The sequence below is a fragment of the Gobius niger genome (genome assembly GCF_951799975.1).
Source record: "Gobius niger genome assembly, chromosome: 19".
Lineage (NCBI taxonomy): Eukaryota > Metazoa > Chordata > Actinopteri > Gobiiformes > Gobiidae > Gobius > Gobius niger.
In genome coordinates, this window is record NC_136870.1 from 23,477,819 (window position 1) to 23,504,232 (window position 26,414).

General features: G+C 43.3%; 1 protein-coding gene across 3 annotated transcripts in view; it reads right to left on the reverse strand.

Annotated features, from left to right (window-relative positions):
* The window catches only part of pald1a (phosphatase domain containing paladin 1a), a 129,241-nt gene that overhangs the window by 14,337 nt on the left and 88,490 nt on the right, over positions 1–26,414 (reverse strand). For all 3 annotated transcript variants that reach the window (XM_079577128.1, XM_079577130.1, XM_079577129.1), the window contains exon 19: positions 1,070–1,225. In XM_079577128.1, coding sequence (XP_079433254.1) covers positions 1,070–1,225 — 156 coding nt within the window. The remainder of the gene's footprint in view (positions 1–1,069; positions 1,226–26,414) is intronic.

The window sequence follows — 26,414 nt, forward strand, 5'->3', positions numbered from 1 at the left end:
AGACAAGACGGTTGGATTCAGTTAACTCCGCCCCTCTTTGTTTTTTTCTTTATTTGCTGCAACCCCAGTTTAATCCACTTTCATTCTGGCCAAGATTCACCAAGCATCCATCAGTGACACAGACAAACACTATTTTAGCTGATAGTCGCTGAATCCCGTAAAGAAATTCCAACTTCTGGTGAGTGGCCTCTTTTTTAGGAAGGTTAAATAAAGTCTTGTCCTCTCGTAGCCAAACGCGCTTTTCTCTGTGACATTATCGTTAGGTAAGAAAAAAGTGTCCAGAGTAGGTTAGAAAGAGCTCCTTCTTCACAACTTTCGGTGCAAACATCTGTTCAGACGCTCAGTGATTCGTTTGTTTTCCCTGCAGGGTTTGTTTCTTACAACAATAATAATGAAGAAGCTGTTAAACAAATTTAAATCAGGCCGTAAGGCATTACATTACAGACGCCGAGCACTTCCTGGTGTTATAATCTAACGTCATAGTGTCACAAGTCAGTCGTTTTTCAATAGCGTGTTGTATCCCAAAATGCAAAAGTTCATTTGCTCAGTCTGCATTTTCATACATAGGCACTAAGAAATGGAATGAGCTCCCTTCAGAAATTGTGAGCAATAACAGATTTCAGAACCTTTGCTAAAGAAGTAAAGGACTGGTTTATGGAAAGCCAGAGCTGCGAGCATTAGCTCCAAATGATGTTATTAAACTCTAAGTAAAATGTATATTATGATTATGGACTTTTATGATTAGGACACAATATGTAAGGGTAAGAATATTGTTGCGTTTTTTTTACATGTGATGGTGATGATGGTGATGATAAGGATGATGATGATGATGAGGATGAAATGTAATAAGAGTCTGAGTGATCTGTTATGGATGTGATGCTGATGAATGACCCCTGACTGCACTGTATATTTATGACACTTTCACCCAAGGACTACAGGAAGGAAATAGCAAAACAACATGGTTAAAAGCTCCAAAAAGTCGATTTTGCATGATATGACCTTTAAAACTAAGGACAAAATGTAGCCCAGAATCTCCACATTGACCACTGAGATGTTTAAAGCCCTTTACCTGCTGCATCCACTGTGTGAACGAGCGCTGCCTGGAGTCTTTCTTCTCCAGATGCAGGTAGGCGTTGAACAGGATGAGGTAAATGTACCGCTCCAGATACTGCAGACTCCTCAGCAGCAGCTCCTCCCCCTCACGCTCCGTCTTCGCACTTTTGATCTGAAAAACAAACGAAAGTAATAATGAATTCAGAGTGTGTTCGGAAAGCAACAGATGTTTTACTGCGAGATTCGTGGGAGTGGCGTGTGACACGTTATTGAAGAAAGGGAAGATCGCAAATAACAAAGTCTCCTGATGCTTGTCGGTGCTATAAGTCTCAGGATTCCACTTCACAAAACACGATTATGCCTTGGGTTTATGCAGCAAAAGAAGAAGCTGCGGCAATGACAGATTGCACAGGTATCTCAAAAGCCACACGCAGATCTCTGAAGCCTCTAGTGCTGCTCTTTTGAGATTTGAAAGAAAAATGCAAACCCATAAAGTGTATTTCAAAGTGTTATCATTCACCTCGAGTCTCTCTCTCTAAAACCAAAAAAATCAGGCTAGAAATCTAGGAGTGATCATGGACACAGACCTGAACTTAAACAGCCACATCAAAGCAATAACATCAGCAGCTTTTTACCATCTGAAAAACATCACTATCAGATCAGAGAAATAGTGTTAAAACCAGATTTAGAGAGACTTATCCATGCATTTGTCTCCAGCAGGTTAGACGACTGTAATGGCTGCTCACTGGCCTCTCTAAAGGAGCTGTCAGAGCTGCAGAACATCCAGAACGCTGCTGCTCGAGTCCTGACATGAACCAGGAAATACGACCATATTCGTCCAGTGCTCCAGTCTCTGCACTGGCTTCCTGTCACTCAGAGAGAGATAGACTTTAAAACAGCTCTGCTTGTTATGCTTGCGTACAAGTCTTTTCATGGTTTAGCACCGAAGTCCATCTCTGACATGTTACAGCCGTATGAACCATCTCGGGCCCTGAGAACTTCAGGGAGGGGTCTCCTGGTGGTTCCCAGAGTCAGGACTAAACATGATGAGGCTGCGTGCTGGAACAGTCTTCATGAGGATGTGAGAAAACAGTTCTTTTTGCCCGTGCATATGATTGAAAGCATTTTATCTGCACTCTTGCCTTTTACTGTAATGGATTAATTTTATGTTGACGCTTTTATTGATTCTATTTGCTTTCTTGTATTTATGCAACTGTGAAGCGCTTTGAATTGCCTTGTGTATGAATTGTGCTCTACAAATAAACTTGCCTTGCCTATTTCAATCAATGATGCTCTGCAGTAGAATTGGGCTGCATCCACCCCAGTTCCAAACAGTCAAAAGTCTACAACATTTTGCAGCATTTTCACACAAAAAAAACATCCTGAACTTGAGCCCCATCAGAGTACATCAGACGAATCCTTTAAATGCACAGAAGAAGCAAAGGCTGATTATGCAAATTGCTCCCGTCCCTGTGGCTTTGATATGACAATCTGAACGTAACCACGGGATGATGCAAAATTAGGGCCTCAGTGATAAAAGCCTGTCTCGCTTCGATGGAGGGAATTACATTAATCTTGTTGCTAGTGCTTCGCCCACACATTATTATTAAAGGTTGCAAAGCCACAAAAAGAAAAGGCAACACACACGGCTGGTCTCTGGTGGCTGTAGCCGACTTTTCTCCTGCTCTGTAAAACACAGCACAAGACTAAAAGCACGGCTACTAATGCATAATGTCCATTATTGTCATTTTAGGGAACAGAACATGGATGTTGCACAATAGAGCTCGGACTGTGTTTACAAAATGGCTCATTTCTGGGACTAGATGAGGAGGAAGAAGAGGAAGAAGAAGAGGAAGAGGAAGAAGAAGAAGAAGGAAAAGAAAAAGAGGAAATAGAAGAAGAAGGAAAAGAAGAAGAGGAAAAAGAGGAAAAAGAAGAAGGAAAAGAAGAAGAAGAGGTAGAAGAAAAGGAAGAAAAAAAAGGAAGAAGAGGAAAAAGAGGAAGAGGAAGAAGAGGAAGAAGCGGTAGAAGAAGAGGAAGAGGAGGAGGAGGAAGAAGAAGAGGAAAAAGAGGTAGAAGAAGAGGTAGAAGAAGAGGAAGAAGAGGAAGAGGAGGAGGATGAAGAAGATGGGTTTTCTGGTGAGAGGGTCAGCAGAGACATTAAGTAGTCTTCTGAGTTTATTTTTAAGTTGACTTTTTTTTAGTAAACTCCTTGGGACTAAATTGGCCCACTTGTAGTATACTTAAAAATGCTCATAAGTATACTCTTAAGTAGTCTTCTAAGTTTACTTTTAGTCTACTTCTAGTACACTTTGAGTATACTTGATCTTTAAAAGTATACTTTTCAGGAAAATTTAAAGCAACCTTCTTTTATACTCTTAGTTTACTAGCAGCATACTTTTAGTCTCACTTTGAAGTACAGCCAAGTACAAGTATAGTCTAAAGGTAAGTAAACTTTAGTATAAGTATATATATACTATTAGTATTATTATCCATCCATCCATCCATCCATCCATCCATCCATCCATCCATCCCCTTCCACTTTTCCGGGTCGTGGGGGTGAAGGACGGCCTCATGGTTTTCATAAGGGGCTGAACGTTAAGGTGGCGGTTCTAGGAGGGGTAGTATTATAATTAGTATACTTAAACTTTACTTGGTGAAGTATACTTCTGATAAGTACATTACAAGTAAACTGGACTTCTTTTTGGTAAGGGTTGCCTCAAGTGGCTTCACAAAATGACCACTTCTCACTCAAACAATTTGAGCAGGAAGAGAAGCTGCAGAGAACACGAACAAGGCGAGTCTTTCACACTTCTGTCTGTGAACATGAAACAACAGTGTCTTCATGAGGGCTTGTGCCAAACGTGAGGCAGTAAAAGAATGTGCTATTGTGCTTTTTCCTCCGTTACAATAAGATACATGAAAGGGCATGTTCGAGCCACTCAGACGTGTGATTGCAGCGACGCCGTAGCAGGAAAGGGCGACAAGGGTCATCAAGACTGTAGAGAAAACTAGACACTTCAACCAGGAGAGAATATACAGTATGTGTAACCTGTTGAACTTTTTATAATGACTTGGGAACGATGACGCACGAACACCGCTGTAGTCTGCAACAGCTGAGCCTATTTTCACAGACAGTAAATTGACTTTGAAGTCCACAGATACTTTTTTCAAATTCTGTGACTCAACTTGAGAATAAACTGATCAGCCATTTCAACAGTTTCTTCCCACAAGCTGTGATGACTCAACAAGGCACTTTAATTTAGTACAGACTTTTTATTCTGTGTTCAGCAACACGATGAGCCCAAAGAAGGAGATCAGCTGACGACCTGAGCATCCTGAATGACCAGGTTATTTCATCAATGGATTTCTTCTTCCCTGTTGCACGGGTTTGTTCCAAGCATTCAGGCTCACATTGTGAAAGATTGGATCAGGGATAATGAGATGGAGAACTATGCTGAATATTTTCTGTTTTCCGAACAGTCATAAAAGTACAAATGATGTGGTCCATGGTCCCTCACCTCCTCCACAGAGTCCAGGGGGCAGCCCAGGACGCCGCTGGCCCTCCTGAACCCAAATCTAAAAGCTTCTCAACTGGAGATCAACAGTGTAATGTAATTGAAAGCTAAAACCTTGAACAGCAATTTTGTCACATTTTTGTCCTGTTTTTGTCTCTTTATTTGTCACGTTCTTGTTCTTTTTCTTGACTTTTTTTGGTCGCTTTTTTTGGCACATTTTTATTTCCTCGTTTTTATCGCTCTTTTCATGAAGCTATTAGATTTGGGTAAAGCCAAACTGGAGTAAATGAGCACGGTTCAGGTGGGAGTTAAAGGGATATTTCAGGATTTTTGACATAGGGCCTCATTTCCTTGTTATCCAGAGTGTTGCTGATTTCCGGAGATATTTTTTTTTTGTGATTCATGCAGTTCTTATATTTGAAGAGTTTCGTGGCGCTAGGCTAGTGCTAGGCTAGCGCATTTCTATGGTATCAGCTAGCCTGCATTAAAAACAGTGGCAAATCACTTTTAACACCAGACTAACCATATAAATGTCTGTGTCGATAGAGTAATTTTAACCATTTTGCATTTAAAATAACTTATATTTGAGCAGCATCAGCTTCGTGGTTGTATAAGCTACACAGCGGCGGAGTGATCTGCTAGAAAATAGTCCCTCAAAATGCGATCATTCATGTGATGCAAGGTCAGTTATATTCCAAAAATTACTCTATCGACACAAACACAAACATTTTAATGCAGGCTAGCTGATACCATAGAAATGCGCTAGCCTAGCACTAGCCTAGCGCCACGAAACTCTTCAAATATAAGAACTGCATGAATCACAAAAAAAAATATCTCCAGGAATCAGCAACACTCTGGAAAACTAGGAAATGAGGCCTTGTGTCAAAAATCCTGAAATATCCCTTTAAGACGTTAAATACACCCAGTTAAATGACCACCGACCTGTGGCTCTCCATGTTGTACATTTCAATATCCGGGCCTTGGTAAAAAAAAAAAAAAAAAAAAAAAAAAAAGTTTGGACACCCTGCAGTAAATGCATTCCAACGAAATATTAGAGAATGTGACCTCTTTTATTTGTGGTGACTGTTATTTTTTGCTCCGGCAGTTTCAGTACAACAATTCAAATTGCAATTTCATCTCGACTGTGATAAATCTTCCAACCAAACCAAGTGAATGTAACCGTTTCTAAAAGTGCTGAACAGCACATTGGCACTATTACGGATATTGGAGGCCCAATACATAATGTCTAAAAGCTGCCTGTGATCCAAGTAGGTGGGCGTCGGAGTAATGCGCGTCTGTTCCAAGCCTCACTGTACCTCAAGGCTTTCCAATAATTTACCCCCCCCCCCCCCCCCCCCCACTCTCCCCAGCCGACATTCTCCAGTGGAACAAAGCTAATACATGCGGTCTGCGCCCAAACTTGGCCTTTTAAAAACGACTTATCCCGCGGTAGTTAGAATGAGGTGTTGAACCCGGTCACCCTTTGCGCCCTGAGCCCCTGCCAGGCCGCAGTACCATATGGGGCCAGATATCTGCGCAAATTCCCCCAACGTCGGATAGTTTTTCTCGATTACATAATTTGCACCTCCTCTCTCTCTCTCTCGATCTCTCTTCCCTCTCTCAGAAATCCCATTAGAAAACATTGTCTGGGTGAATGTGGTGAGGGGCACAGCACATTTTTACCATTCCTGTTCATGTCAAGGAGAGGGCTCTGAAATAATAGGGGCTCGGGGGAAGATTCCTGGATAAAGTACAGCCACTGAATAGGAGAGACTATTAAGCTACACAGATTTATTCACCCCACGAGAACTCTTCTAACACTTTTAACCATTGCAGGGAAAAGTTTGCTCAGCTTCTCTTTAAATCATGAAGCACAATCCATAGTACGTTCAATACAGAGAAGGATCTAAATGACATCACTACTTCCAAAATCCCAGCAATTTGTTGACTGATTTCTGGATGTTATATCTACACCCAGAGCTGCTTTAAAATGTGCCCCCAGGCTAAAAATGCAAAACAAAATCGGAAACAAAATCGTAGTAATAAAGCCATGTGGAGTGAAATGATGAACCAGGCTCTTCGGGTACACAGCTTCAGGCAAAAAGAGGTGAAGAGGCTTGGCTTGGTATATTTGGCTCATGGAGTGATTGGTTGAGGTGTGGTCCTGCCCCTGAACCTACCTGCTACCTGCCCTGGAGAACTGAACTAATGCTGAGACCAAGTAAATGCTAATTATTATACGTTTATGAACTATTGCTGGATTCTCTTCCTCCTGAGAGAGCTGGTTTAAGCAGCTGGACCTTATCTCTCCTACAGAGTCAACACTTTCCCTTCAAGGCCAAGCCCAAGCCACAGGGCTAAAGTCTCGAGCTCATATTTTGCACAACGCTGACTTTCAAGATTGTAAAACACTGCACACACATACCCCGTCCCGAACCTGTTTAACATGGTTCCTCAGCCCCACCCCCCCAGTCAATGGCCAGTTGTCCTTCCTGTCCCCAAGAAAAAACTTCTGCATTGGAACTCGTGTACTGGGTATTTCTCATGTCTTAATGTTCTTATGTGTGTGCTCTAGGATTTAGGATTTTTGACATAGGGCCTCATTTCCTAGTTATCCAGAGTGTTGTGGATTTCTGGAGATATATATATTTTATTCAATTCATGCAGTCCTTATATTTCAAGAGTTTAGTGGTGCTAGGCTAGTGCTAGGCTAGTGCATGTTTATGGTAACTAGTAGCCTGCATTAAAAACAGTCTGACCCAAGCACAGTGCACCTGAGGCAAATCACTTATAACACCAGACTAACAATAGAAATGTCTGTGTGACTGATTTTGCATTTAAAAATAACTTATATTTGAGCAGCATCAGCTTCGTGGTTGCAAGCTATGCAGCGGCGGAGTGATCTGCTCGGCTGCCGGATCTACAGTAGTTACCTGTGGCCGCATTACTACATGTGGAATTCGCAAGGGAGCTTTCTACAAATCAAATATGGCAACGTTTGGAGGACGAACCCATGATTTTGAAGAGGTTTTTAATGCAGGCCACTAGTTACCATAGACATGCACTAGCCTAGCACTAGCCTAGCACCACTAAACACTTCAAATATGAGGACCCCATGAATCTATAATAGAAAACGCTATCTCAATGGCCGCCGCCTGGGCGCCGCCATGTTTATTTCCCATACCGACTTTGAAGCAAAGCAGGGACGGGCCTGGTTAGGACTGGGATGGGAGACCGCTTGGGAACACCAGGAAGCCTGGCGACAGTAGTGAGTTTGTGCGTGGTTGGTGCTGGGGGCTGATCCGCCGTCACTACCACGCGAGTGCACGAGATCTGACTGCCGTGCGTGTGCGCGCATCCAAACAGGGCGATGTGTGTGTGTGCGCGCGCGTGCGTTTGGGTGTGTGTGTGCGTGTGTGCGTCCGTGCGTGTATGTGTGCGCGCGTGCATCCAAACAGGGCGGTGTGTGCGCGTGCGTGTGTATGTGTGCGCGCGCGCATCCAAACAGGGCGATGTGTGTCATCGTCACTCACCCTAACCTGCAGCTGCAGACGCTCCGCACAGGTACAGTTACCTCCTCCAAAACACATCTGCGCGTCTTTGTTTATGTCTCTCCTGCAGTGACCGAGGCTGTGGTTCATTATAGATCCAGTGCTGCGTAAAGTCAGAGACGCAGAGAAATGCGCAAGAGCCAATCCTGGCCGTATTCCGTCTCTAAAGCTTTGTCTCCGAAATAAAGTACACGCAACACATTGCCCAAAACACGAGCCTCTAATCAAACGCGCTGCTCCGACTGATTTATCCTCCGTGTGAGTAAAAGCGAAAATGAAACTATCACTTAACGAGCGCATGGCCTGCACTGCGTAGTTTTTTTCTTTTTTTTTACTTTGCTGCTGGACCATTTGTTTTCTATTTTGCTTTCACGTATTGTGAGCCCAGAGGTACATTTTATTCTAAAGCAGCTTTGAACGCATTGCCAATTTTATTGTAAGGTTATAAATACTGTCAAACAACGATCATTAGGCTATTTCATTTCAAAACCTACTTATTATTTTTTTGATTGTACGCTACCGTGATGCACCAAACCACAGGTCCTGCACCGTGAACTCAACCGTTAGAGCTGAACCCCTAATATTTATCCATAATTATTCCACTGTCTCTTGATTTCTATTCCCTGAGTTTAGCGAACATATTGTCATTGTAGTTTATAAGAAAGGAGTACGGGTGCATCAAACACTCCAATTGCAGTTTGTTTGAAATTATTTTTAGCCTTCATTATTTTACACATTTAGTGGCCATAGTTTTTGGAATGGGTTGGGAACCACTGGTCTACAGCTGAACTGTGTGACGGGTTGGACATTTCTTTGTAATCACTCATAATCTCAGAATATCAAATGTGGAAACTAGCGAGGCCCGGCCAAAGGCCGGGTCTCAGCTAGTTAAATATATATATATATATATATCTCCAGAAATCAAAAACACTCTGGACAACTAGGAAATGAGGCCCTATGCCCAAAAACCTGAAATATCCCTTTAACTTTAACCTGATTGTAATTTCTATCACTGTCCGCAGCCTGGTTGCAAGAAGGAAAAACCATTATAAAGTCAGGCAGATTTCATGTGTTAGGAAGTAATTTTGCAGGTCTTGAGTGTGATGATGACACACATGCACTCTGTTTGGATGCATACATAAACTATTGTAACTTAGAATCCATCCATCCATTTTCTTCCGCTTTATCCGGGGCCGGGTCGCGGGGGCAGCAGTCTCAGCAGAGATGCCCAGACTTCCCGATCCACACACACCTCCTCCAGCTGTTCTGGGGGGACCCCGAGGTGACACCAGGCCAGCTCGGAGACATAGTCCCACAACCGTGTCCAGGGTCTTCCACGAGGCCTTGTCCCACTACGACATGCCTGGAACACCTCCCGCGGAAGGCGACCAGGAGGCATCCGAAACAGATGCCCGAGCCACCTCAGCTGGCTCCTTTCGACGTGTAACTTAAAATTCTAAGCCTAATACACTGCCTGGCATCTTTCTGGTGGCAACTAGATATTTAACTCCAATGAAATGAGTAGCTTCTTAATTTTTTCAAAGTCAAGGACAGATCTCGTGGAGGCAGTAATAATAATAATAATAGATCAAAAGTAGTTTGAGAAGTGTCAAGCAGAGAAAACAAGATTGAAGATCGCAGAAGCCACTAAAATTGGATTTAAAAAAGTGTATAATTGTAAAGACAGCTGGGAACAATAGCCTGGCCAAACTATATTTTTTTCCAATTCTTTAGAGACTTTATATCCACGAGTTAAAACCAATGGTACATCCAACAGTGCAATTCACTCAAGTACAAAACCACAAGATAAAACAAGAAATCTGAAAATCACCATATTCTGATTACTGGTGAGAGAAGTTCCATTTTGTTCTGAACGACACGGGATTCGAGTGCCTGCATTCGAGTCCCGTGCTTCAAATGTGCACCTGAGATTGGAGCGATAAAAGAAACTAGCATGAAATGATTGTCTGCAAGCAGAAAGCACAAATGGCTGGCCAGGCAAGAGGATCAATTATTGACCCAATCAACACGGTGAAAAGTTAATGCAACACCTGACGGAAATAAATCTTGTGAAATTGGAGACGCTTGTTGAAGCAAGGCCGCAGAAAGTATAAAATTGGATGTACAGTCCATCCATCCATCCATCCATCCATCCATCCATACATACACTTCCACTTTTGTGGATTTAAATGTTCTGATCTGGAGTTCACTGCCGTTGATCAGGTCTTGGTTCAGCAACACTACGTATGTGCCCCAACAATAATATCAGATGACTACCTGATCATCCTGAATGATATCCTTCTTCTTCCCTGATTCCAAGATGACGACTGGATTAATTGGGCTCACATTGTGAAATAGTGCATCAACACCATTTTCACGCATGGATTGGCCACTACAGAGTCATGACCATAACCCCATAGAGAATCTTTGGGACGTTACAAGATCTTGATGAAAAATGAAGGCAACACCTGACATCTTTTGACGTTGCAGGCCACAGCTGTACTCAAAGCTACAGCTGGTCAGTGTATTATGAACTAAGGTGTTGCAGATGGGAGTCAAACAAACAGCGCGTCCGACCCCTTTGCGTCTAACCGCGCGGATTTGAGCGCTGCCTTTTTTTGACATATGGAGTCAATTTCAGCTGATGGGGTTGTTGAGGTAAAGAGGCCAAAATCCCTGCAGGCCCGTCCCACCCGCCATCGCACAAGCCCCCATTCATCCCGCGCCTGAAGCAGACTCTGACCAGAAGCTCAGGTCCGGACCCCTCCTCCACCGCCAGAAAACGAACCAAAAAGCTGAGCACAGCGGCCTACACATGGCCCGATATGTGTGTCAAGGCTTATGCAATCACAGGCGCTGGAATTCATTCTATTTTTCTTATTGCTTGGGCTAAAGCCAAACCGCGGGACATTCCAGGTCATATAGCGTTGTCACAAGAGGTGATACAAAGGTACGGAGAAAGCCACGTAAAACCAGCAGCCGAAACCACAACAAAAAAGCATTAATATGGAGCTAGTATTAATATCCAGTGGTGTCGAACACTGTCCTTGGCGCAGTAGTAGTTTTTCGAATTCATTATTCATTATGCTGAGTCCCTGAAGCAGAGTTGGCCCTCAGTGACTGTGCAAAGGGTCACCGCCGAGTGCCGACTCTCCATCCTGATGGGACTTCACATGTTTGGCCCTGTGGAAGTGATACAATGGTTCTTGAAATAATGAAAATATCCAGCTGTGTCGATTTTAGTGGATATAAGACTTGCTGTGGTATATTTTCTGCAGAATAATTTTTGCCCATTTGCATCATTATCCAGTGATAGGTACAAAAAAGAAGCTTACTTTGCTCCCACTGAGAATTTATTGCTTACACCTAGGTGACGTTTCCTTCATCAGACTATTAGTACAGTACTTAGTACAGTACTTAATAAGCCCTTGGTCGACATGAATTGTATCTGTTCCCTAAGGGTTGACACAACTGTACCATCTGTTGTTATATTTTGAGATGACTTGATGTCTTGTCACAATCTCCGTTTCCTGGCAGCAAACCTTCCTTTTCTACTTGTAAATGCGAATATACAGCACTTCTTACATGTCAATCCTTTTTTTGCACCTATATTCAAGCAGCAACATAGTTCTTTCTTTCAATCAATCAATCTTTATTCATAGAGCACTTTTCATACACAGATGGCATCTCAAAGCAACATGTTTCTTTGCCAATTATGTTTTCATACCCGGAAAATGTGTGAACTTAAAGCAGAACTAAGTAACTCATGCCCCTAGAGGCCACAAGCGCCACTGCAGCTGTTGTAGGATGTTGCGTTTTTACTCATTGTCCTTGAGAGTAAATACTACGCTGACAGAAAAGACGAAGGGAGAGACGGATATCGTACATTGTTCCACAACTCAATAAAGATATTTTTTTCACTCAAACTTGGCTGTAAACACTGCTTAAGTGGCACTAGCCCACAGTTAGCTTTGCCGTTTGCTGTTAGCTTCTTCTTCGTGATTCCATTAGTGTGTATTGGGGCATCCGACCCCGAGGCAGGGAAGTTGCAAGGGTGGTTTTCTGGACAGACACATCAGGGGGAGATGAAAGACCCCCCAATCATCCCATTAACACTTGTATTACCCCCAGAGGAACTACGAAAAGGATTTATTAAGGTAAACAAGTTACTTAGTTCTTCTTTAAGTCATTTTTGTGGAATGAATCAGTGTCTCGTGGTCCAAGGAAGAAGCTACAGCCTTTACATTTCATCATATCAGAATCATGATAACTTTACTCAACAGCAAGAGTTGTTTTCTTACAGACAAAAACTTCACGAAGACAGAAGGAAGATTTTGTGTTGGAATTCCAAAATGATCCAGGACATAATCCAACTAAACCACACCCATAAGAATAGAGTATAAAACCCTGAATAAACTTAATAAGAAAGAGACGTACTACAGCAAAGAGCTCCAGTCTCCACAGAGTCCATTCCTCATGTCACCAGGTCATTCAGCAGCACTTTCGAAATCAGTTAATGTCATCTGGCTCCGCGATGCATTACACATTTTCACGGCTCAAGCTGGTGCCCAAAAGTCTTCTGAAAACGCGGGGAACAGAGGAGAAGGCAGCAAAATATGAAGCCAGCACATGTCTGTAGTGTAGGTTAATGTTTTCTACAGACCCACACTCCTCTCCCTTTTTTCCACTCACTCGCTGATTAAGTTCCTCTGTCTCCGACGGAGGTGGAAGAGGAGGAGGAGGAGGAGGAGGAAGTCTCCGAGAGCTGATCGTGCCGAGTGCGGGGCTACAGCACACTGTAGAAAAGGAAGGCCTTACAGTTATTATCTCCTTTTGAGGGTTTACAGCGCCAGGTTATGATTATTTTACATGCTGCTGCAATCATTCTCTTGGCGTTTCTGGAAGGAGAACAGAAGCGATGGGCTCGATAAATAAACTTCACTTGAATAGAAACTTGCAAAAGACGCTGTGAAACCCTACAGAATCAATAAACCAGGAGCAAATCCTTGAAACATGGAATTCTCTTCTTACTAATTGCAACTTTTCTTCATAAAACTGCCACTTTAATGGTGAGCTACCACAAGCAGTATCCCGTTGAATCAATTCATAACTACAAGCACATAAAAAAGAACTTATTATGCGCTTTAAGCCACATTCTCAAGGCAATTATTTAGTCATGATATTTCAAGTCATGGAGAAATTGCGTTTTTTTCAGTCAACCGCCACTCAAGGCGAGGGTTTGAGCTCCTATAGGTTTAAATGACATCATGGAGGCATCTTTGCATCAATTTCTTTGGAAATACTTGGATTTCCGGTTTGCTCTGAAAGGAATTTGACGCAGAATATTACTCACACAGCAGCGCCCCTTCGTTTGGTTACACGTTGGATGATTTCCGGATGAGCCGACAGCAGAATGTGGATGTTTATCTCGTGAAAAATGTTTTGGCATCAGTGGAAAAAAAAGCCTAAATGATATTACAGAAACTGCCTCCCACACTGAACTGTTTCACCTCCATAAAGCATGACCTTTGCCCTGCGCCTCCACCAGGAACTAGGAAAAACAGTTTGGAAAAGATGGCTCAAATTTTTGATAATCTCATGACCTCATATGTTTGTTTCATAAAGTTAAAGTCAAAACTATATTATTCTGCTGCAGGTTTCAGAGCAAACTTTTTGGATTGGCCTTACTGTGCCCTTTGCACTTCACCCATCCTTCAACGAGCAGTAACAGACAGCAGCTCTTGGGGAACCTTCTCAAGATTAGTCCGGAGGAACGTGGGTGGAGTTTTTAGCCTGCTGTGCATGTTAGAGATAGATGTGAAAAACAGCAGAGGCTTCTTTTGAAATATCATCCTGTGCACTGGTCTTCCTAAGCTCAGAGTTTGAGAAGGTTGAGCTCTGTACTTTGCGCCTTTGCCACTTGTGAGAGGGCGCTACAAGAGGAGGTGACTGCTACTTGATGGGAGCACCGCTGACATTCATTTCCTCGTTTACATCGAGCTGCCTTGTTCTTCTTTAAGCCTTAGACTCTCACAGGTGTCACCCCGTCGCGAGCTAAACAATGTTCATGTCTCGAGAGAGAGAGAAAGCTACAGCCGCTCGCTGTGGCGCGGATCGGTCCGCTTGGCGTGAACGCAAAACAAACATCTTTGGTCATTTTGCGTGACTGAGGGCTCGCACAAAGACCAGACAGGTACGCATCAACTTGTCTAAGCTCAGGTAAGAACATATCTCAGTATGTAAAAACGGTGGCCTGTTCCTTTTAAACCTACCTGTTCAGACCTATGGCCCCTCGTGAGTCTACACCCTACACTTTTAGGCTTTTATCTTTTATATGCGCTGTGATTATGTGATTTTACTGTGTATTTATTTATTTGATAGGGACAATGCATATTAATGAACAGTTGCACATGAGCACTGTAAATATGCCAGATTATAGCAGGGATGCGAGTTTCCATCTGTAGCCCCTAGGCAGGCAACACATACACAATTTAAAATTTACAAAATGTGACAACAAATCACTATAAATGCAATAACAACTAAAAGTGTTTACAGGCCTGGTTTTCCTTTAGCCACAGTTTAAAATGAGCTTTAAAAGTGGCCAGAGTTGGAGTCTCTCTTACTGATAAAGGGAGACTATTCCAGCACTTGATGCCTTTTACAGAGAGCACAGTCTGTCCAAAGAAGGTTTGCCTGTGTGGAACCTCACAGTCTCCTCGAGCTGAAGCCCTGGTGCCCATCCCACTAACAGACTTTGGTTTAATGAAATCCTGCAACCTGAGGTGGCAGTAGTGAGTACACAATGGCGAACTTCATCTAGCCCCTTTAAACCATGTGATCGACATCAAATCGTAGTCCAGGTGTGTCTCCTTTATGTTAAAGTCGCTCGCTGGAGAGAAATGTTGGAGCCCCATGATTGAAGACACGCTGGGAGAACACACACTGTCCTCGAAGCGGCTCCGGAGCTGGAAGAAGCATCTGGGGAGAGAGAGGTCTGGGCTGTTCCCAGTGACCCAGAACGTGACAAAGCATCAGAAGATGGATAAGTAGCTGGGGCAAACTTGTATCCACTGAGAAAAAAAAACATTGTGTAACCCGGCACAGTCTCTGAACTGAACAGAAATCACATCAATGTTCCGTTTTCTCAGATTGAAAAGGAGTGAATCGACTTTTGACAGTTTAACGAGATGCTAAACTAAAGCAAAATGTTCTCACCAGGAGTTCAAAGCCTCATTTTACTTTCATTTCTCATTCATTCAAGGTCGACTCTGAGGGGGGTCGTTTCAGGGACGAAGAAAGATATGCATTCATTTGGCACTAGCAATTTGACACTCGAGTTTGAAAAGTCATTCAATTCAAATCAAGGGCAAAAACATTATTGAGAAGTTTAGTGCTGCACAACATTGGAAAAGTACGTTATGACAAATCTGACTGAAATTAAAACCTTTTTAGCAACATAGGTGCAGCAAAAAAGTGAAAAAGATCTGTTTATATCCGTTTTGTGGATCTTAGCTTTCAAATGAGGAGTCACACTGGCCTAACAGTCTGTAAACTCCGGTCCAGAAGCTTTTAGATTTGGGTAAAGCTGAAAGGGAGAAAATGGCAGGGGGTAAGAGGTTAATGAATACAATGATCACTTGTTTAAATGGATGGGGCCAATTGTGGCAATTCAAATTGACTTTGATACTATAATTGAAAACTCTCATCTTTAGAAGCCCTATAACTGATTCTTTACAAACAATGAAAGGAAGCCACTTAGTTAAAAGGCTGTGGCTGTCTTTCAATAAGCTTCTCCGATGTCCAAAGAGCCAGGGTTGATTTCATTTCTCACCAAGATCTTGTATTGATGATGGGAGAGTGTGACCACAGTGCAAAGCCTTCTCCTGCACAGCCCAAAGATTCTTAACAGGGTGAAATGTGAGCCACTCTTTCACAATGTGAGCCCAATGAACACTGGCATTATCATCTTGGAATATGCCCGCGCCATCACGGAACCTGGAGATATTTTTTGGGGGGAAACTACACGGTCACTGGCCTCTGTCGCTGCTTATATCAAAGGTTTCTGCCTTATATTAAGAATAATGGCTTTGTATATTTGTATATATATAATATTGCGTATATAATATTGCGTTTATATTGCGCTTTGTGGACACCAGTAAGACGAAGGAGATGGTGATCGACTTCACGAGGAAGCCACGACCGCACACACCACTGAACATCCAGGGGGAGGACATTGAGGAGGTGGACAGTTTCAAGTACCTGGGTGTTCACCTCAACAATAAACTAGACTCACCAACGCCCAGTACAAGAAGGGCCAAAGTCGCCTCCACCTTCTGAGGAGACTGAGGTCCTTTGGAGTGAGCAGGCCTCTGCTCAGGACTTTTTATGACTCTGTGGTCACCTCTGCTCTCCACTACGCTGCCGTGTGCTGGGCCCCGGGCACCACAGAGCAGGACAAGAACAGACTGAACAAGCTGGTCAGGAGGGCCAGCTCCGTCCTGGGCTGCCCCCTGGATTCTGTGGAGGGGGTGAGGGACAGGAGGGTGTTAGCCAAGCTCACCTCCATCATGGACAACACCTCCCACCCACTGCACGGGACTGTAGAGGAGCTGAGCAGCTCTTTCAGTGGCAGACTGAGACACCCTCTGTACAAGAAGGAGCAGGTCCTTCATCCCCACTGCTAATAGACTGAACAACAAGACTGTAAAGTAACATGTGCAATAACCCCTGTATTTAAATCACTTTTCTTGTTTGTAGTCTGTATACTTAATTATTTACTGTTTATACTTTTGTCCCCCACAAAGTCCTTGGTAGTCATTGTACATAAGATACCACTATTTTACTATTTAATCTTTTTTTGTTTATTTTCTCACATTTTCTGCCTATTTGCTCACCCTGAGTTTTTCTAAGAGCTGTATGTGACAAGTAAATTTCTCCATTGTGAGATCAATAACGGCTATATTATCTTATCTTATCTTCACATTGCATTATTCATTCACTCCATACATGTGCTGGATCCTTTAGTTGATGACGATTCATTACAGAAAATAAAGAGACTTTGATTCTCTCTGAACTTTCTAATTCGGACAATTGTAAGGGGTTGTGCCGACGATCCAGACTAGAAATGTAACCACCACACAACGTCACTAAAACCAGTGGAGGCTTGATCTCAACCTGTTTACTTCATATCAAAAGGAACAAAAACCCAAACTTTCAAATAAAGAGTCTCTAAAGTCAGTCACGTGTTTGAGGAAACCGCAGAGGAGACAGGGATCATCAGAGCAGCCCACTCTAACCACACACAGCTATAGCACATTCTGTACAACGGAGAGCACATACAGAAAATCCATCACAGCGGGGCAACAACTACGGCTGCGATTGGCCAGGCGGAGTCCCTACTCGGCTGGTAATACTCTACTGAGCCTTACTACAATGCCAAACGAGCTCTTTTTCTATCTTCTTTGCAAACAGTTTCACAAATTCCTATCCAGCTTGATATTTTATGTACATATGGTTGTTTGCCAAGTCCTGAAGTTGCTACATTTGTACTTAAAAACATTCTGACACGAGAAGCAAATGTCGAGTTTCACAAGCCACGAGCAGCAGTAAATGTCCCAGAGAAAGATGGGAGGAATTGGTTTTAAATCCTGGTTTTAAATATGCCAGTGAACATCAATGTGTCTGTAGAAACAGTCTGGAGGGGCTTATCGAGACGGCCGCAGAGATGGCCCACCTCAGCAGAGATGGCCCACCTCAGCAGAGATGACCCACCAGCAAACATGGCCCCCCTCAGCAGAGATGGCCCACCTCAGCAGACATGGCCCCCCTCAGCAGAGATGGCCCACCTCAGCAGACATGGCCCCCCTCAGCAGAGATGGCCCACCTCAGCAGACATGGCCCCCCTCAGCAGACATGGCCCCCCTCAGCAGACATGGCCCCCCTCAGCAGACATGGCCCCCCTCAGCAGACATGGCCCACCTCAGCAGACATGGCCCACCTCAGCAGACATGGCCCACCTCAGCAGAGATGGCCCACCTCAGCAGACATGATCCACCTCAGCAGTGATGGCCCACCTCAGCAGACATGATCCACCTCAGCAGAGATGGCCCACCTCACCAGAGATGGCCCACCTCAGCAGCGACATTTCTTTGGAGCCAGGCTTTTAAGCAGTGCAAACGAGGTTAAAGTCTTTGGCCACCAGGGGGTGGTATTACAGCAATGTCATCCCCGCACCATGACGACCAAAGAGAAGGGCTTTCGTCGCCCAGTGATTAAAACACAGAAGAGATTCATCTGTGTGACATTAATCCAAGTGCGTGCAGGTGTTCTGAATGTGAAAGGAGGAGATGAGGAAAATATGAAACATCTGTGAATGAAACAAAACACCACACCCAGTACTCTGTTCATGAAGCTAACAGTAAATCAAGCTAAAAAAAAAAAGGTGATTTTTGCATGCGGGACTTTAAAAAGTTTACCAAAGAAAAAAAACAATCATTTCCACTTTAGAGTGTTGAAAGCCTTTACAAAGACAACACTCGTAGCATGACACGCACTTGTTGCACATGATCCTTGGAGATTACTGTACCAGTTTACAGCGTACGTAAAAGCTCATTTAAATCACTTCCCTGTTTGCACTTGATGTATAAACAACACTACAGTATCTAAATTAGCCAGCCTTTTTCACGCCCTCCGCCTGTTACTAAACGTTTTCATGTGTTCGTATCCCCAGCGCTAAAGGAACATCTGCGTAAGGCGATTAAGACCTCATTTTGCCCCTGGGGGCTAAAAAACACTTTTATGAGACTGCACACCGACTGCTTTGTTGAATGTGAACACTGTAATTATATAAAACAATGGGTGGGAAATTGAATAAAATACCAAAGTAATCTTCCCTAAACAGCTGTGGATGGTTAAAAGTCTCAGTGCGGAAACACCTTTGGAGCAAAACAAGGAAAAAACATGAGCTTTACTTTACCGTATAGGAGTCAATTAGGTCAAATTACTATAACAATTAATGGTCGAAAAATCTAAATAATCTATACTTTGTGTTGCAGGAGGGAAATTTGTCCGCTGATCACTTTTAACCCACTTTTCAAAGCCACGATAATGACTATATGAAGATGAATGACATAAACAATACATTGTTGGGCTCAATATTTATCGTCAGTACATTTTCTTTGCATTATTCCCCCATTTTTCTGATGTAATGCGGTACTTTATTGTTTTTTCCTGAAGTCAGTTGTGTCTCATTGTATTTCATGCTCATTGTTGTACAAGGAAGTACAAATTGTCGCACTACAACAGTAGAAGAAACGACCAAAATGAACAGGATTTCTCTATGTTAATGAAGTGAAATACTACTCCAGATATCTGTGTAAGCTCTCAGTCGTACAGGAGTTGTCCATCTTCAATGAAGGTATTCCAGTCGATTCTGTACTCAGTGGTTGGAGAGTCGAACGTTTCGCCTCTCATCCAAAAGGCTTCGTCAGCGAATTAGGGTTCTGTTCAGCTCGCAGCCTAGATAAAGACCAAAGGGGAGGAGTTGGGGCAGGCCCGGCTCCTCCCCAGAAACTACCGGTACCCTCCCTGTGAGTAAACACCTTTGAAGTAGAGCTTCTCTAACGACCTGCTCACTCCAGAGTATCGGTGTGTCCTGAACTCTTCAAAGCTGATCACAGCCTATTACTGGAGTAAAAGAAGCTATTTTTGTCAAGAAAATCCCTCCATGAACCGAAATGGGGGACTCAGATTTCATCTTTCTCCACTTTACCCTAACCTCCTTCGCCAACAGCCGGTTTCTGCCAGTCCAATGAGACGGCACACCAGCCAGCAACAGAACAATAGGCAGGTAATGAGCAGTGAACAGCTTTAAAGAGTTCAGGACTCTGGAGTGAGACGTTCTACTTCAAAGGTGTTTACTCACAGGGAGTGTAACGGTAGTTTCTGGGGAGGAGCCGGGCCTGCCCCAACTCCTCCCCTTTTGGTCTTTATCTAGGCTGCGAGCTGAACAGAACCCTAATTCGCTGACGAAGCCTTTTGGATGAGAGGCGAAGCGTTCGAGACTCCAACCACTGAGTACAGAAGACGACTCGAATACCTTCATTGAAGACTACTCCAGATATGTTTTTGACAAGCTCAAAATCTTCAAAACTTACCCTGTACAATGCTTCTTTTATGACGCTTTGTTGCTAGCGAGGTGGGGATATCCCGTAGTTACCACCTCGCTTCACAAAGACAAGCTTTCCCTCGCTTTCCCTCGCACATTCATTCACAAATATTTTACACCCATATGTGGATGTGGGTGCCCGACATGACACTATAATCCAAATATGGTCATTTAACAGTTCGCTTAATCCTCTCGGACTAAAAAGTGTGTAATGCAAAAATCCATTAGGCTTAACGAACAACAAACTGTGGCCATTTCGATTATGTTGCAATGAATTATGCAGCCCATGCGGAAAAACACACCCAGACACAGGAAGAACAGGAAAAGCTCTACATAGAAAGTCAGACAAACAAAAGGACCTTTTGACCAGCTGGACGACGCCAACTAATCTCAGACAAACTAAACCAGGAGTAGACCAAGATTAAACCAGCTCTAAACGTCGCCCGATCTCCCTCAGCACGGTCTGTTGTGAGAAAGCTTTCCATTTTAAATCAACTCCATGCCTCCCCGCGGTTTCTTGTTGTTTTGGAGCCACTGGCTAAACAACCCTGGCTTACATAAATCTCTCTATAAAACCGCGGGAGCTTGAACTTGTTTCTCACACTAAGGCAGCATAACAACCTGCTGCGGCGGGAATTCACAGGTGTAGAAGAAAGACCTCCATTGCAAAGGCCTGACCTACTATGGCTGTGCAGCGACACGAGCTGCAGCGCTGGATAAACATGGGGGGAAAGGTCTCAGTATAATACTTTTTATTCCGATATGGATACTTTTGATGACATCATGCATATTAATGAAGAGCAGTGCTTTCACAGTCAATAGAGGCCAATATGATCAAGAATGTAGCCAGGACAGCAGGGGGCAGCACTAACAGTTTTAAGCACTTGGACCAAACACTATATATATTAATTATTATGCAAATTATATTTCAGCGTCAAAACTTATGGATGGTATTGTGTCTCAGGGCTCTTTGAATCACCGACTTCAATCTCAGACGCCTGGGATGATTAGTTTTCAGGTAAAGCCCAGTTAAGGGAAAAACTACAGAAAAAGGACGTTCCACATTATTAAGCCGACCATCATTTTCAAGCAATATGGGAAAGAAAAAGGATCTCTCTGCTGATGAAAAGCATGAAATAGTTGAATGTCTTGGTTTGGGAATGAAATCCTTCGATATTTCATGAAAGATTAAGCGTAATCATCATACTGTTAAGAGATTTGTGGCTGATTCAGAGCACACACGGGTTTGTGCAGATAAAGGCACAATAAGGACGGTTTCTGCCAGACAAATACATCAGATGAATAGAACAGCAGCTACAAAGCAGCAGACAGGTATTTGAAGCTGCTGGTGCTTCTGGAGTCTCACGAACATGAAGGTGTAGGACCCTCCAGAGGCTGCAGTTGTGCATGAACCTTCTATCCGGCCTCCCCTAAACTGTTCATTGAAGCTGAAGCAGAAACGGCTGCAGTGGCTCAGAAATACATGAAGACTCACAACAGTCTTGTTCACTGATGAGTGCTGTGTAACCCTGGATGGTCAGATGGATGGTTGGTGAATGGCCACCATGTCCCAACAAGGCTGTGACGTCAGTAAGGAGGGGGCGGAGTCATGTTTTGGGCCAGAATCATGGTGAGAGAGCTGGTCGGCCCCTTTAGGATCCCTGAAGGTGTGAAAATGACCTACTTTCTTCTATGGTACAAAAAGAAGAGCTGTGCTTTCCCTAACAAGATCATCTTCATGTATGACAATGCACCATGTCAAACGATTTAAGCAACTGTAAAGCTGGTTTCTAATTCAACAATTAAAGAAACCAGGCTGTTTTTTGTCTGGCACATTTCAGAAATCTTGTATACTAATGAGGGCCGGACATTGATTGACAGGGTGTTAGCATTAGAGCTAATGGCGCGGTTACGATCGAACTACACGTCACGCGAGGGCCTGGTCTACATTGAAGATCTGGCTGGTCGTGGGGCAAAGGAGCGGTGGCTTGTGCAGTGAAGGGAATTATCAGGTCAGTAGATTATGGATCCCCTCCTGGAACCGTCACCTTAACTTGGTGGAGGGGTTTGAGAACCCGAATGATCTTGGAACTTTGTTGTCGGGGGCTTCGTGCCCCTGGTAGGGTCTCCCATGGCAAAAAGGTCCTCGGTGACGGGTCAGATAAAGAGCGGTTCAGAAGCCCCTTATGAGAGACCAACAGGCCCAGTTAGAATCGTGAGGCCGTCCTCCTGTGGACCCACCACCTGCAGGAGGAGCCATAGGGGCTGGTGGATGGATGGATGGATGGATGGATGGATGGATGGATGGATAACAGACACAATTGCCGCCGTGGTGATGTCATCGTTAAATAGTAAAAGTTGCAGAGATGCCGTAACAATGGAGCCATGTAAACTGCATTTTGAGATCACTTCACCCCCAAAACGCCGGTTTCGTATGGATGATACGCAGGATTAATCAAATATTTTTGCTTTTTGTCCTGAGCTTGACTTTGTGTGGACATGGCCTGAGAGAGAAACCTCTGAACAAGGTGGGAGATTGTCAGAACGCGATGGGTGAAACTTCAGCTAATCATGCACCGCACTAAAAACATGGTTTAAAGTTACACAAGTGAAACTAGCAACATGTCCAAGTCACTGAAACTTAACCGGATGTAAAAAGGTGGAACTTGTTGCCGTGGCGATTGTGTCCAATACATAAATCGCCCTTCAAATACCATCTTTGCTCTACCATTACATGTCTATTCATGGCTGCACTCAGGACAAATCTACACCAGTCAAGAGATGGCAGTGAGAAACATGATTATAATGTAAGGCTGTGGCGCGGAGATCTGAAAGAGCGCAATTTCAAAGTGTTCTTGGTGATTAGTTCCACTTCTTGCGCTTGAAATGGCTAATCAGTGAAATGAACCGGGCTCGATGACGTAGGAGGGAGCAGCAAGTACTGTATATAATATCGCCATACATACTTCAAACCGCTACTGATATCATTAAGACATTCAAAGACACGGATGGAAAGAACAGAGGTTGACCTGAAAAGAGTGAACGAAAGGTATTATGAGTACAGAGTCATGCTGTGTTCAATGGCTGTGGAAAATATTGAATGCCAGTGTCACCATTGGCCTTTTAAAGCCACGGCGGCACAATTCACATAATAGAAAGACTCAGAATCCAATCCTTTACTTCAGTGAATAAATTAATGATCTTTAAAAACATAATTGCACTTCGATTTGGCCAAAGCACAAAAGACATGAACTGAAAATACATGTTTGAAAGGGGAGTGGGAAGAATGGTAAATGGTAAACAAAGACGTTCTTGTATAATCCCACCAGGGCTAGATTTTTAAATACAGGCAATATTTTTCCCCCAGCCCGACCAGTATGGTGTTGGGAATGAAATATTTGGGCACTACTGGAATCAGAAAAATAGCAGTATCAAAAGCAGGTACTAAAAAAAAACATTGGAAACACTTTATAATAACAACACCTTGTTCAGCCTTAATAAATGACGAGTTAACAAGGATGTGAAGAACTATTCATTATGAGTTAGGAATTAGCTGTAGTAGCTAAGTAGTGATTAAAGGGTTATTTCAGGATTTTTGACATAGGGCCTCATTTAAAAAATTGATCCAAGGACGTCTGAGAAAACTGAGAGAACTGACAAAACACAGAAATAAGCTGCGAAATTAATTCACGAACATCATCACTAAGCACTCTTACCACATTTATAAAGTTGCAGAACGCTTAGTTTGTGACTTTATTCGCTTTGTGTAACAATTAAAACAGTCCATTGCGTTAAACATGTCAGTTCTACGTTTTCGCTTTGCTGCTGCAAATGCTATTTGCGCTGCATTGACGACTTTTGCAATTTCTTTCCAAACTTTCGATACATCGCTATTGCCATGACACACGGGGTTCATCGCTGCTGCGCCCGCTGTCTCCCCGCTGTCTGTCTCCCCGTGTCACTGTGGTCTGAGCCGGGGTCCGAGGCTCTCTGTCCCCAGTCTGAGCACACCTCGGCAGCCTCCGCTCAGGCCCGGGGCTCAGAGCGTAGGCTGCGGTTGCGATGAAGCAGAAACAGATGAAAATCTGTTAGGATGAGACGAGTCCTGTTGTTTAGGTGTTACAAAACAGTATCAGTCAAGTGATGAACTGGTTCAGTAGAAACGTGCTATACAGACAAGTAGGCTTGTTTTTTTTTTGTTTTTTTTACATAACCTTAACCTAGTAAATGCAGTCAAATGGAGGGCTGTCCCATTTCTTAGGATGGTCTTTTCAACCCTCGCCCTTAGCCCTCGGTTTCAGGGTGTAGGGAAAGGGCAAGGGCTAGGGGAAGGGGTAGAAAAGAAGAAAAGAGAATTGAGATTGGGCCCAATTATCTCTGAATCTACAAAAAAATCTGTGTTTTTATCAAAACTAGCCTCTGTTTAGCTTAGGATTTCTCAGGAACAGAGGCACATAGACTTTAACTGTTTCCACCTATGGAGAGCTTGAAGTCTCACCTTTCAAACGAGCCACAGCATGTGTCCATAGCTATAACATAGAATACGCTGTTTTCAAACATCATGAAAAATGGTCTGGATTGTTGGCACTCTACAGATAAATCCCCAAAACAGCGCGGCCTCAATGTGTTAACTATGTTTTAGCCAAAATTGAGTCGAGTAGGTCATATGCAAGTTAAATGCTCTGGAAATCATCTAGTGAAAGAAAGTCCAGAGAGCTGTTTGATGTCGTTGACCTTGGCTGTGCTGCTAAACCATCAAGTGGAAGCACATTTTGAATTCCTCTTCATTTGCCTGTCTTTCGTTAAGTAGCTTAATAGTATATTATCATTTGTAGTAGTATCTGAGCCCCTTGTAAACAGTGCCGTGGTGCATTCGAGAGCCCAGTCCTCGACGCAGCACAGTCCCTCACAGCCGTGGAAACTTCCTTAAAATAAACGCGCCCCTGAAAAGCGTTGCACCCAGAAAAGAGCAGCTGCTAATGCTCAAGAGCACAGCTGAGAGCGCTCTCGGTGCAGAAGATATTTTGGGGATGTTTCAGTGTGCATTCTTTCAAATGAACAGTTACGTATGTCAGAGTTTTTTTAAAGAAAATTATTGAACTAACATTATTCTGACATTTGAAGGAGATTTCTCATTTAAAAATCTTCCTTCCTTTTCCTTACACAGGCACTGTTTCATTTTCTAAAACTTCATGAGGCACCAAAAAGAGGGTTTCAAGCTTCAACAGATACATGATATAACCACTCAAACTGATTTTCTCAACAATTACAAGTCAATCACTCACAGCGGTGTATAAATTATGACACAGTGATTTTGTTTTTTCATCCATTTAGCAAACGTTCGCCAAGCTACATGTTGGATAATTGACATGGGCTTAAAGTGCAGACTCTCAGACTCCCTCAGGGCACTCACATCAATCTCAGAGGAAGGGATCGGGAATTACAGCCCCGCAAAATCAATCTGTCTCTTTGTCAGGGGCTCGGAGGTAATGAGACAAGCTGAAACGCCATTTAAAACAACTAGCTGACTAAAGTGTTAGACTATAATGTTGCTCATAGATTAGAATGCCTGCCTGGGCGGATTGTAGTCAGAGCTGCATGTAACATCTTAGCCAAATCAAAGCCGCATTGACGCTAGGAGAGGTTTTCAAATGCACCCCAACAACCAGACCCTGGACACGGCCGGATTTAAGCAACATGGGCCCCGGGGCTAAAGTTTTTTCAGGGCCCCCCATAGTCAATTAATATTTATTTATATAGCGCCTTAACAACATCTGTACATATACTGTATGTTTGTGGATTTCTCTCTCTCTACAATGAAAGGATAAATTAATGATTTTTTTTATTTTATTTCAACATGCAGAAGTAACTTCTTAAACATAGTACTAGTTTAAAAAATGACAAATTTGTGAAAAAAAAGAAAAAGAAAAAAAAAACTGTGTAACATAATGACCCCAATTTGAGCTCTGTGGGACTCGCGGAAGAACCTTTGCTTCTGCCAGACTGGTGGGGGGACACATTTAAAAAGGGGGTCTGGGGGTCCTCGCACAGCGAACTTTTTTATTTTAATGGTGCATTTTGGTGCATTTTCATGCATTTTAACAGACCAATAGGTACATTTTTTTC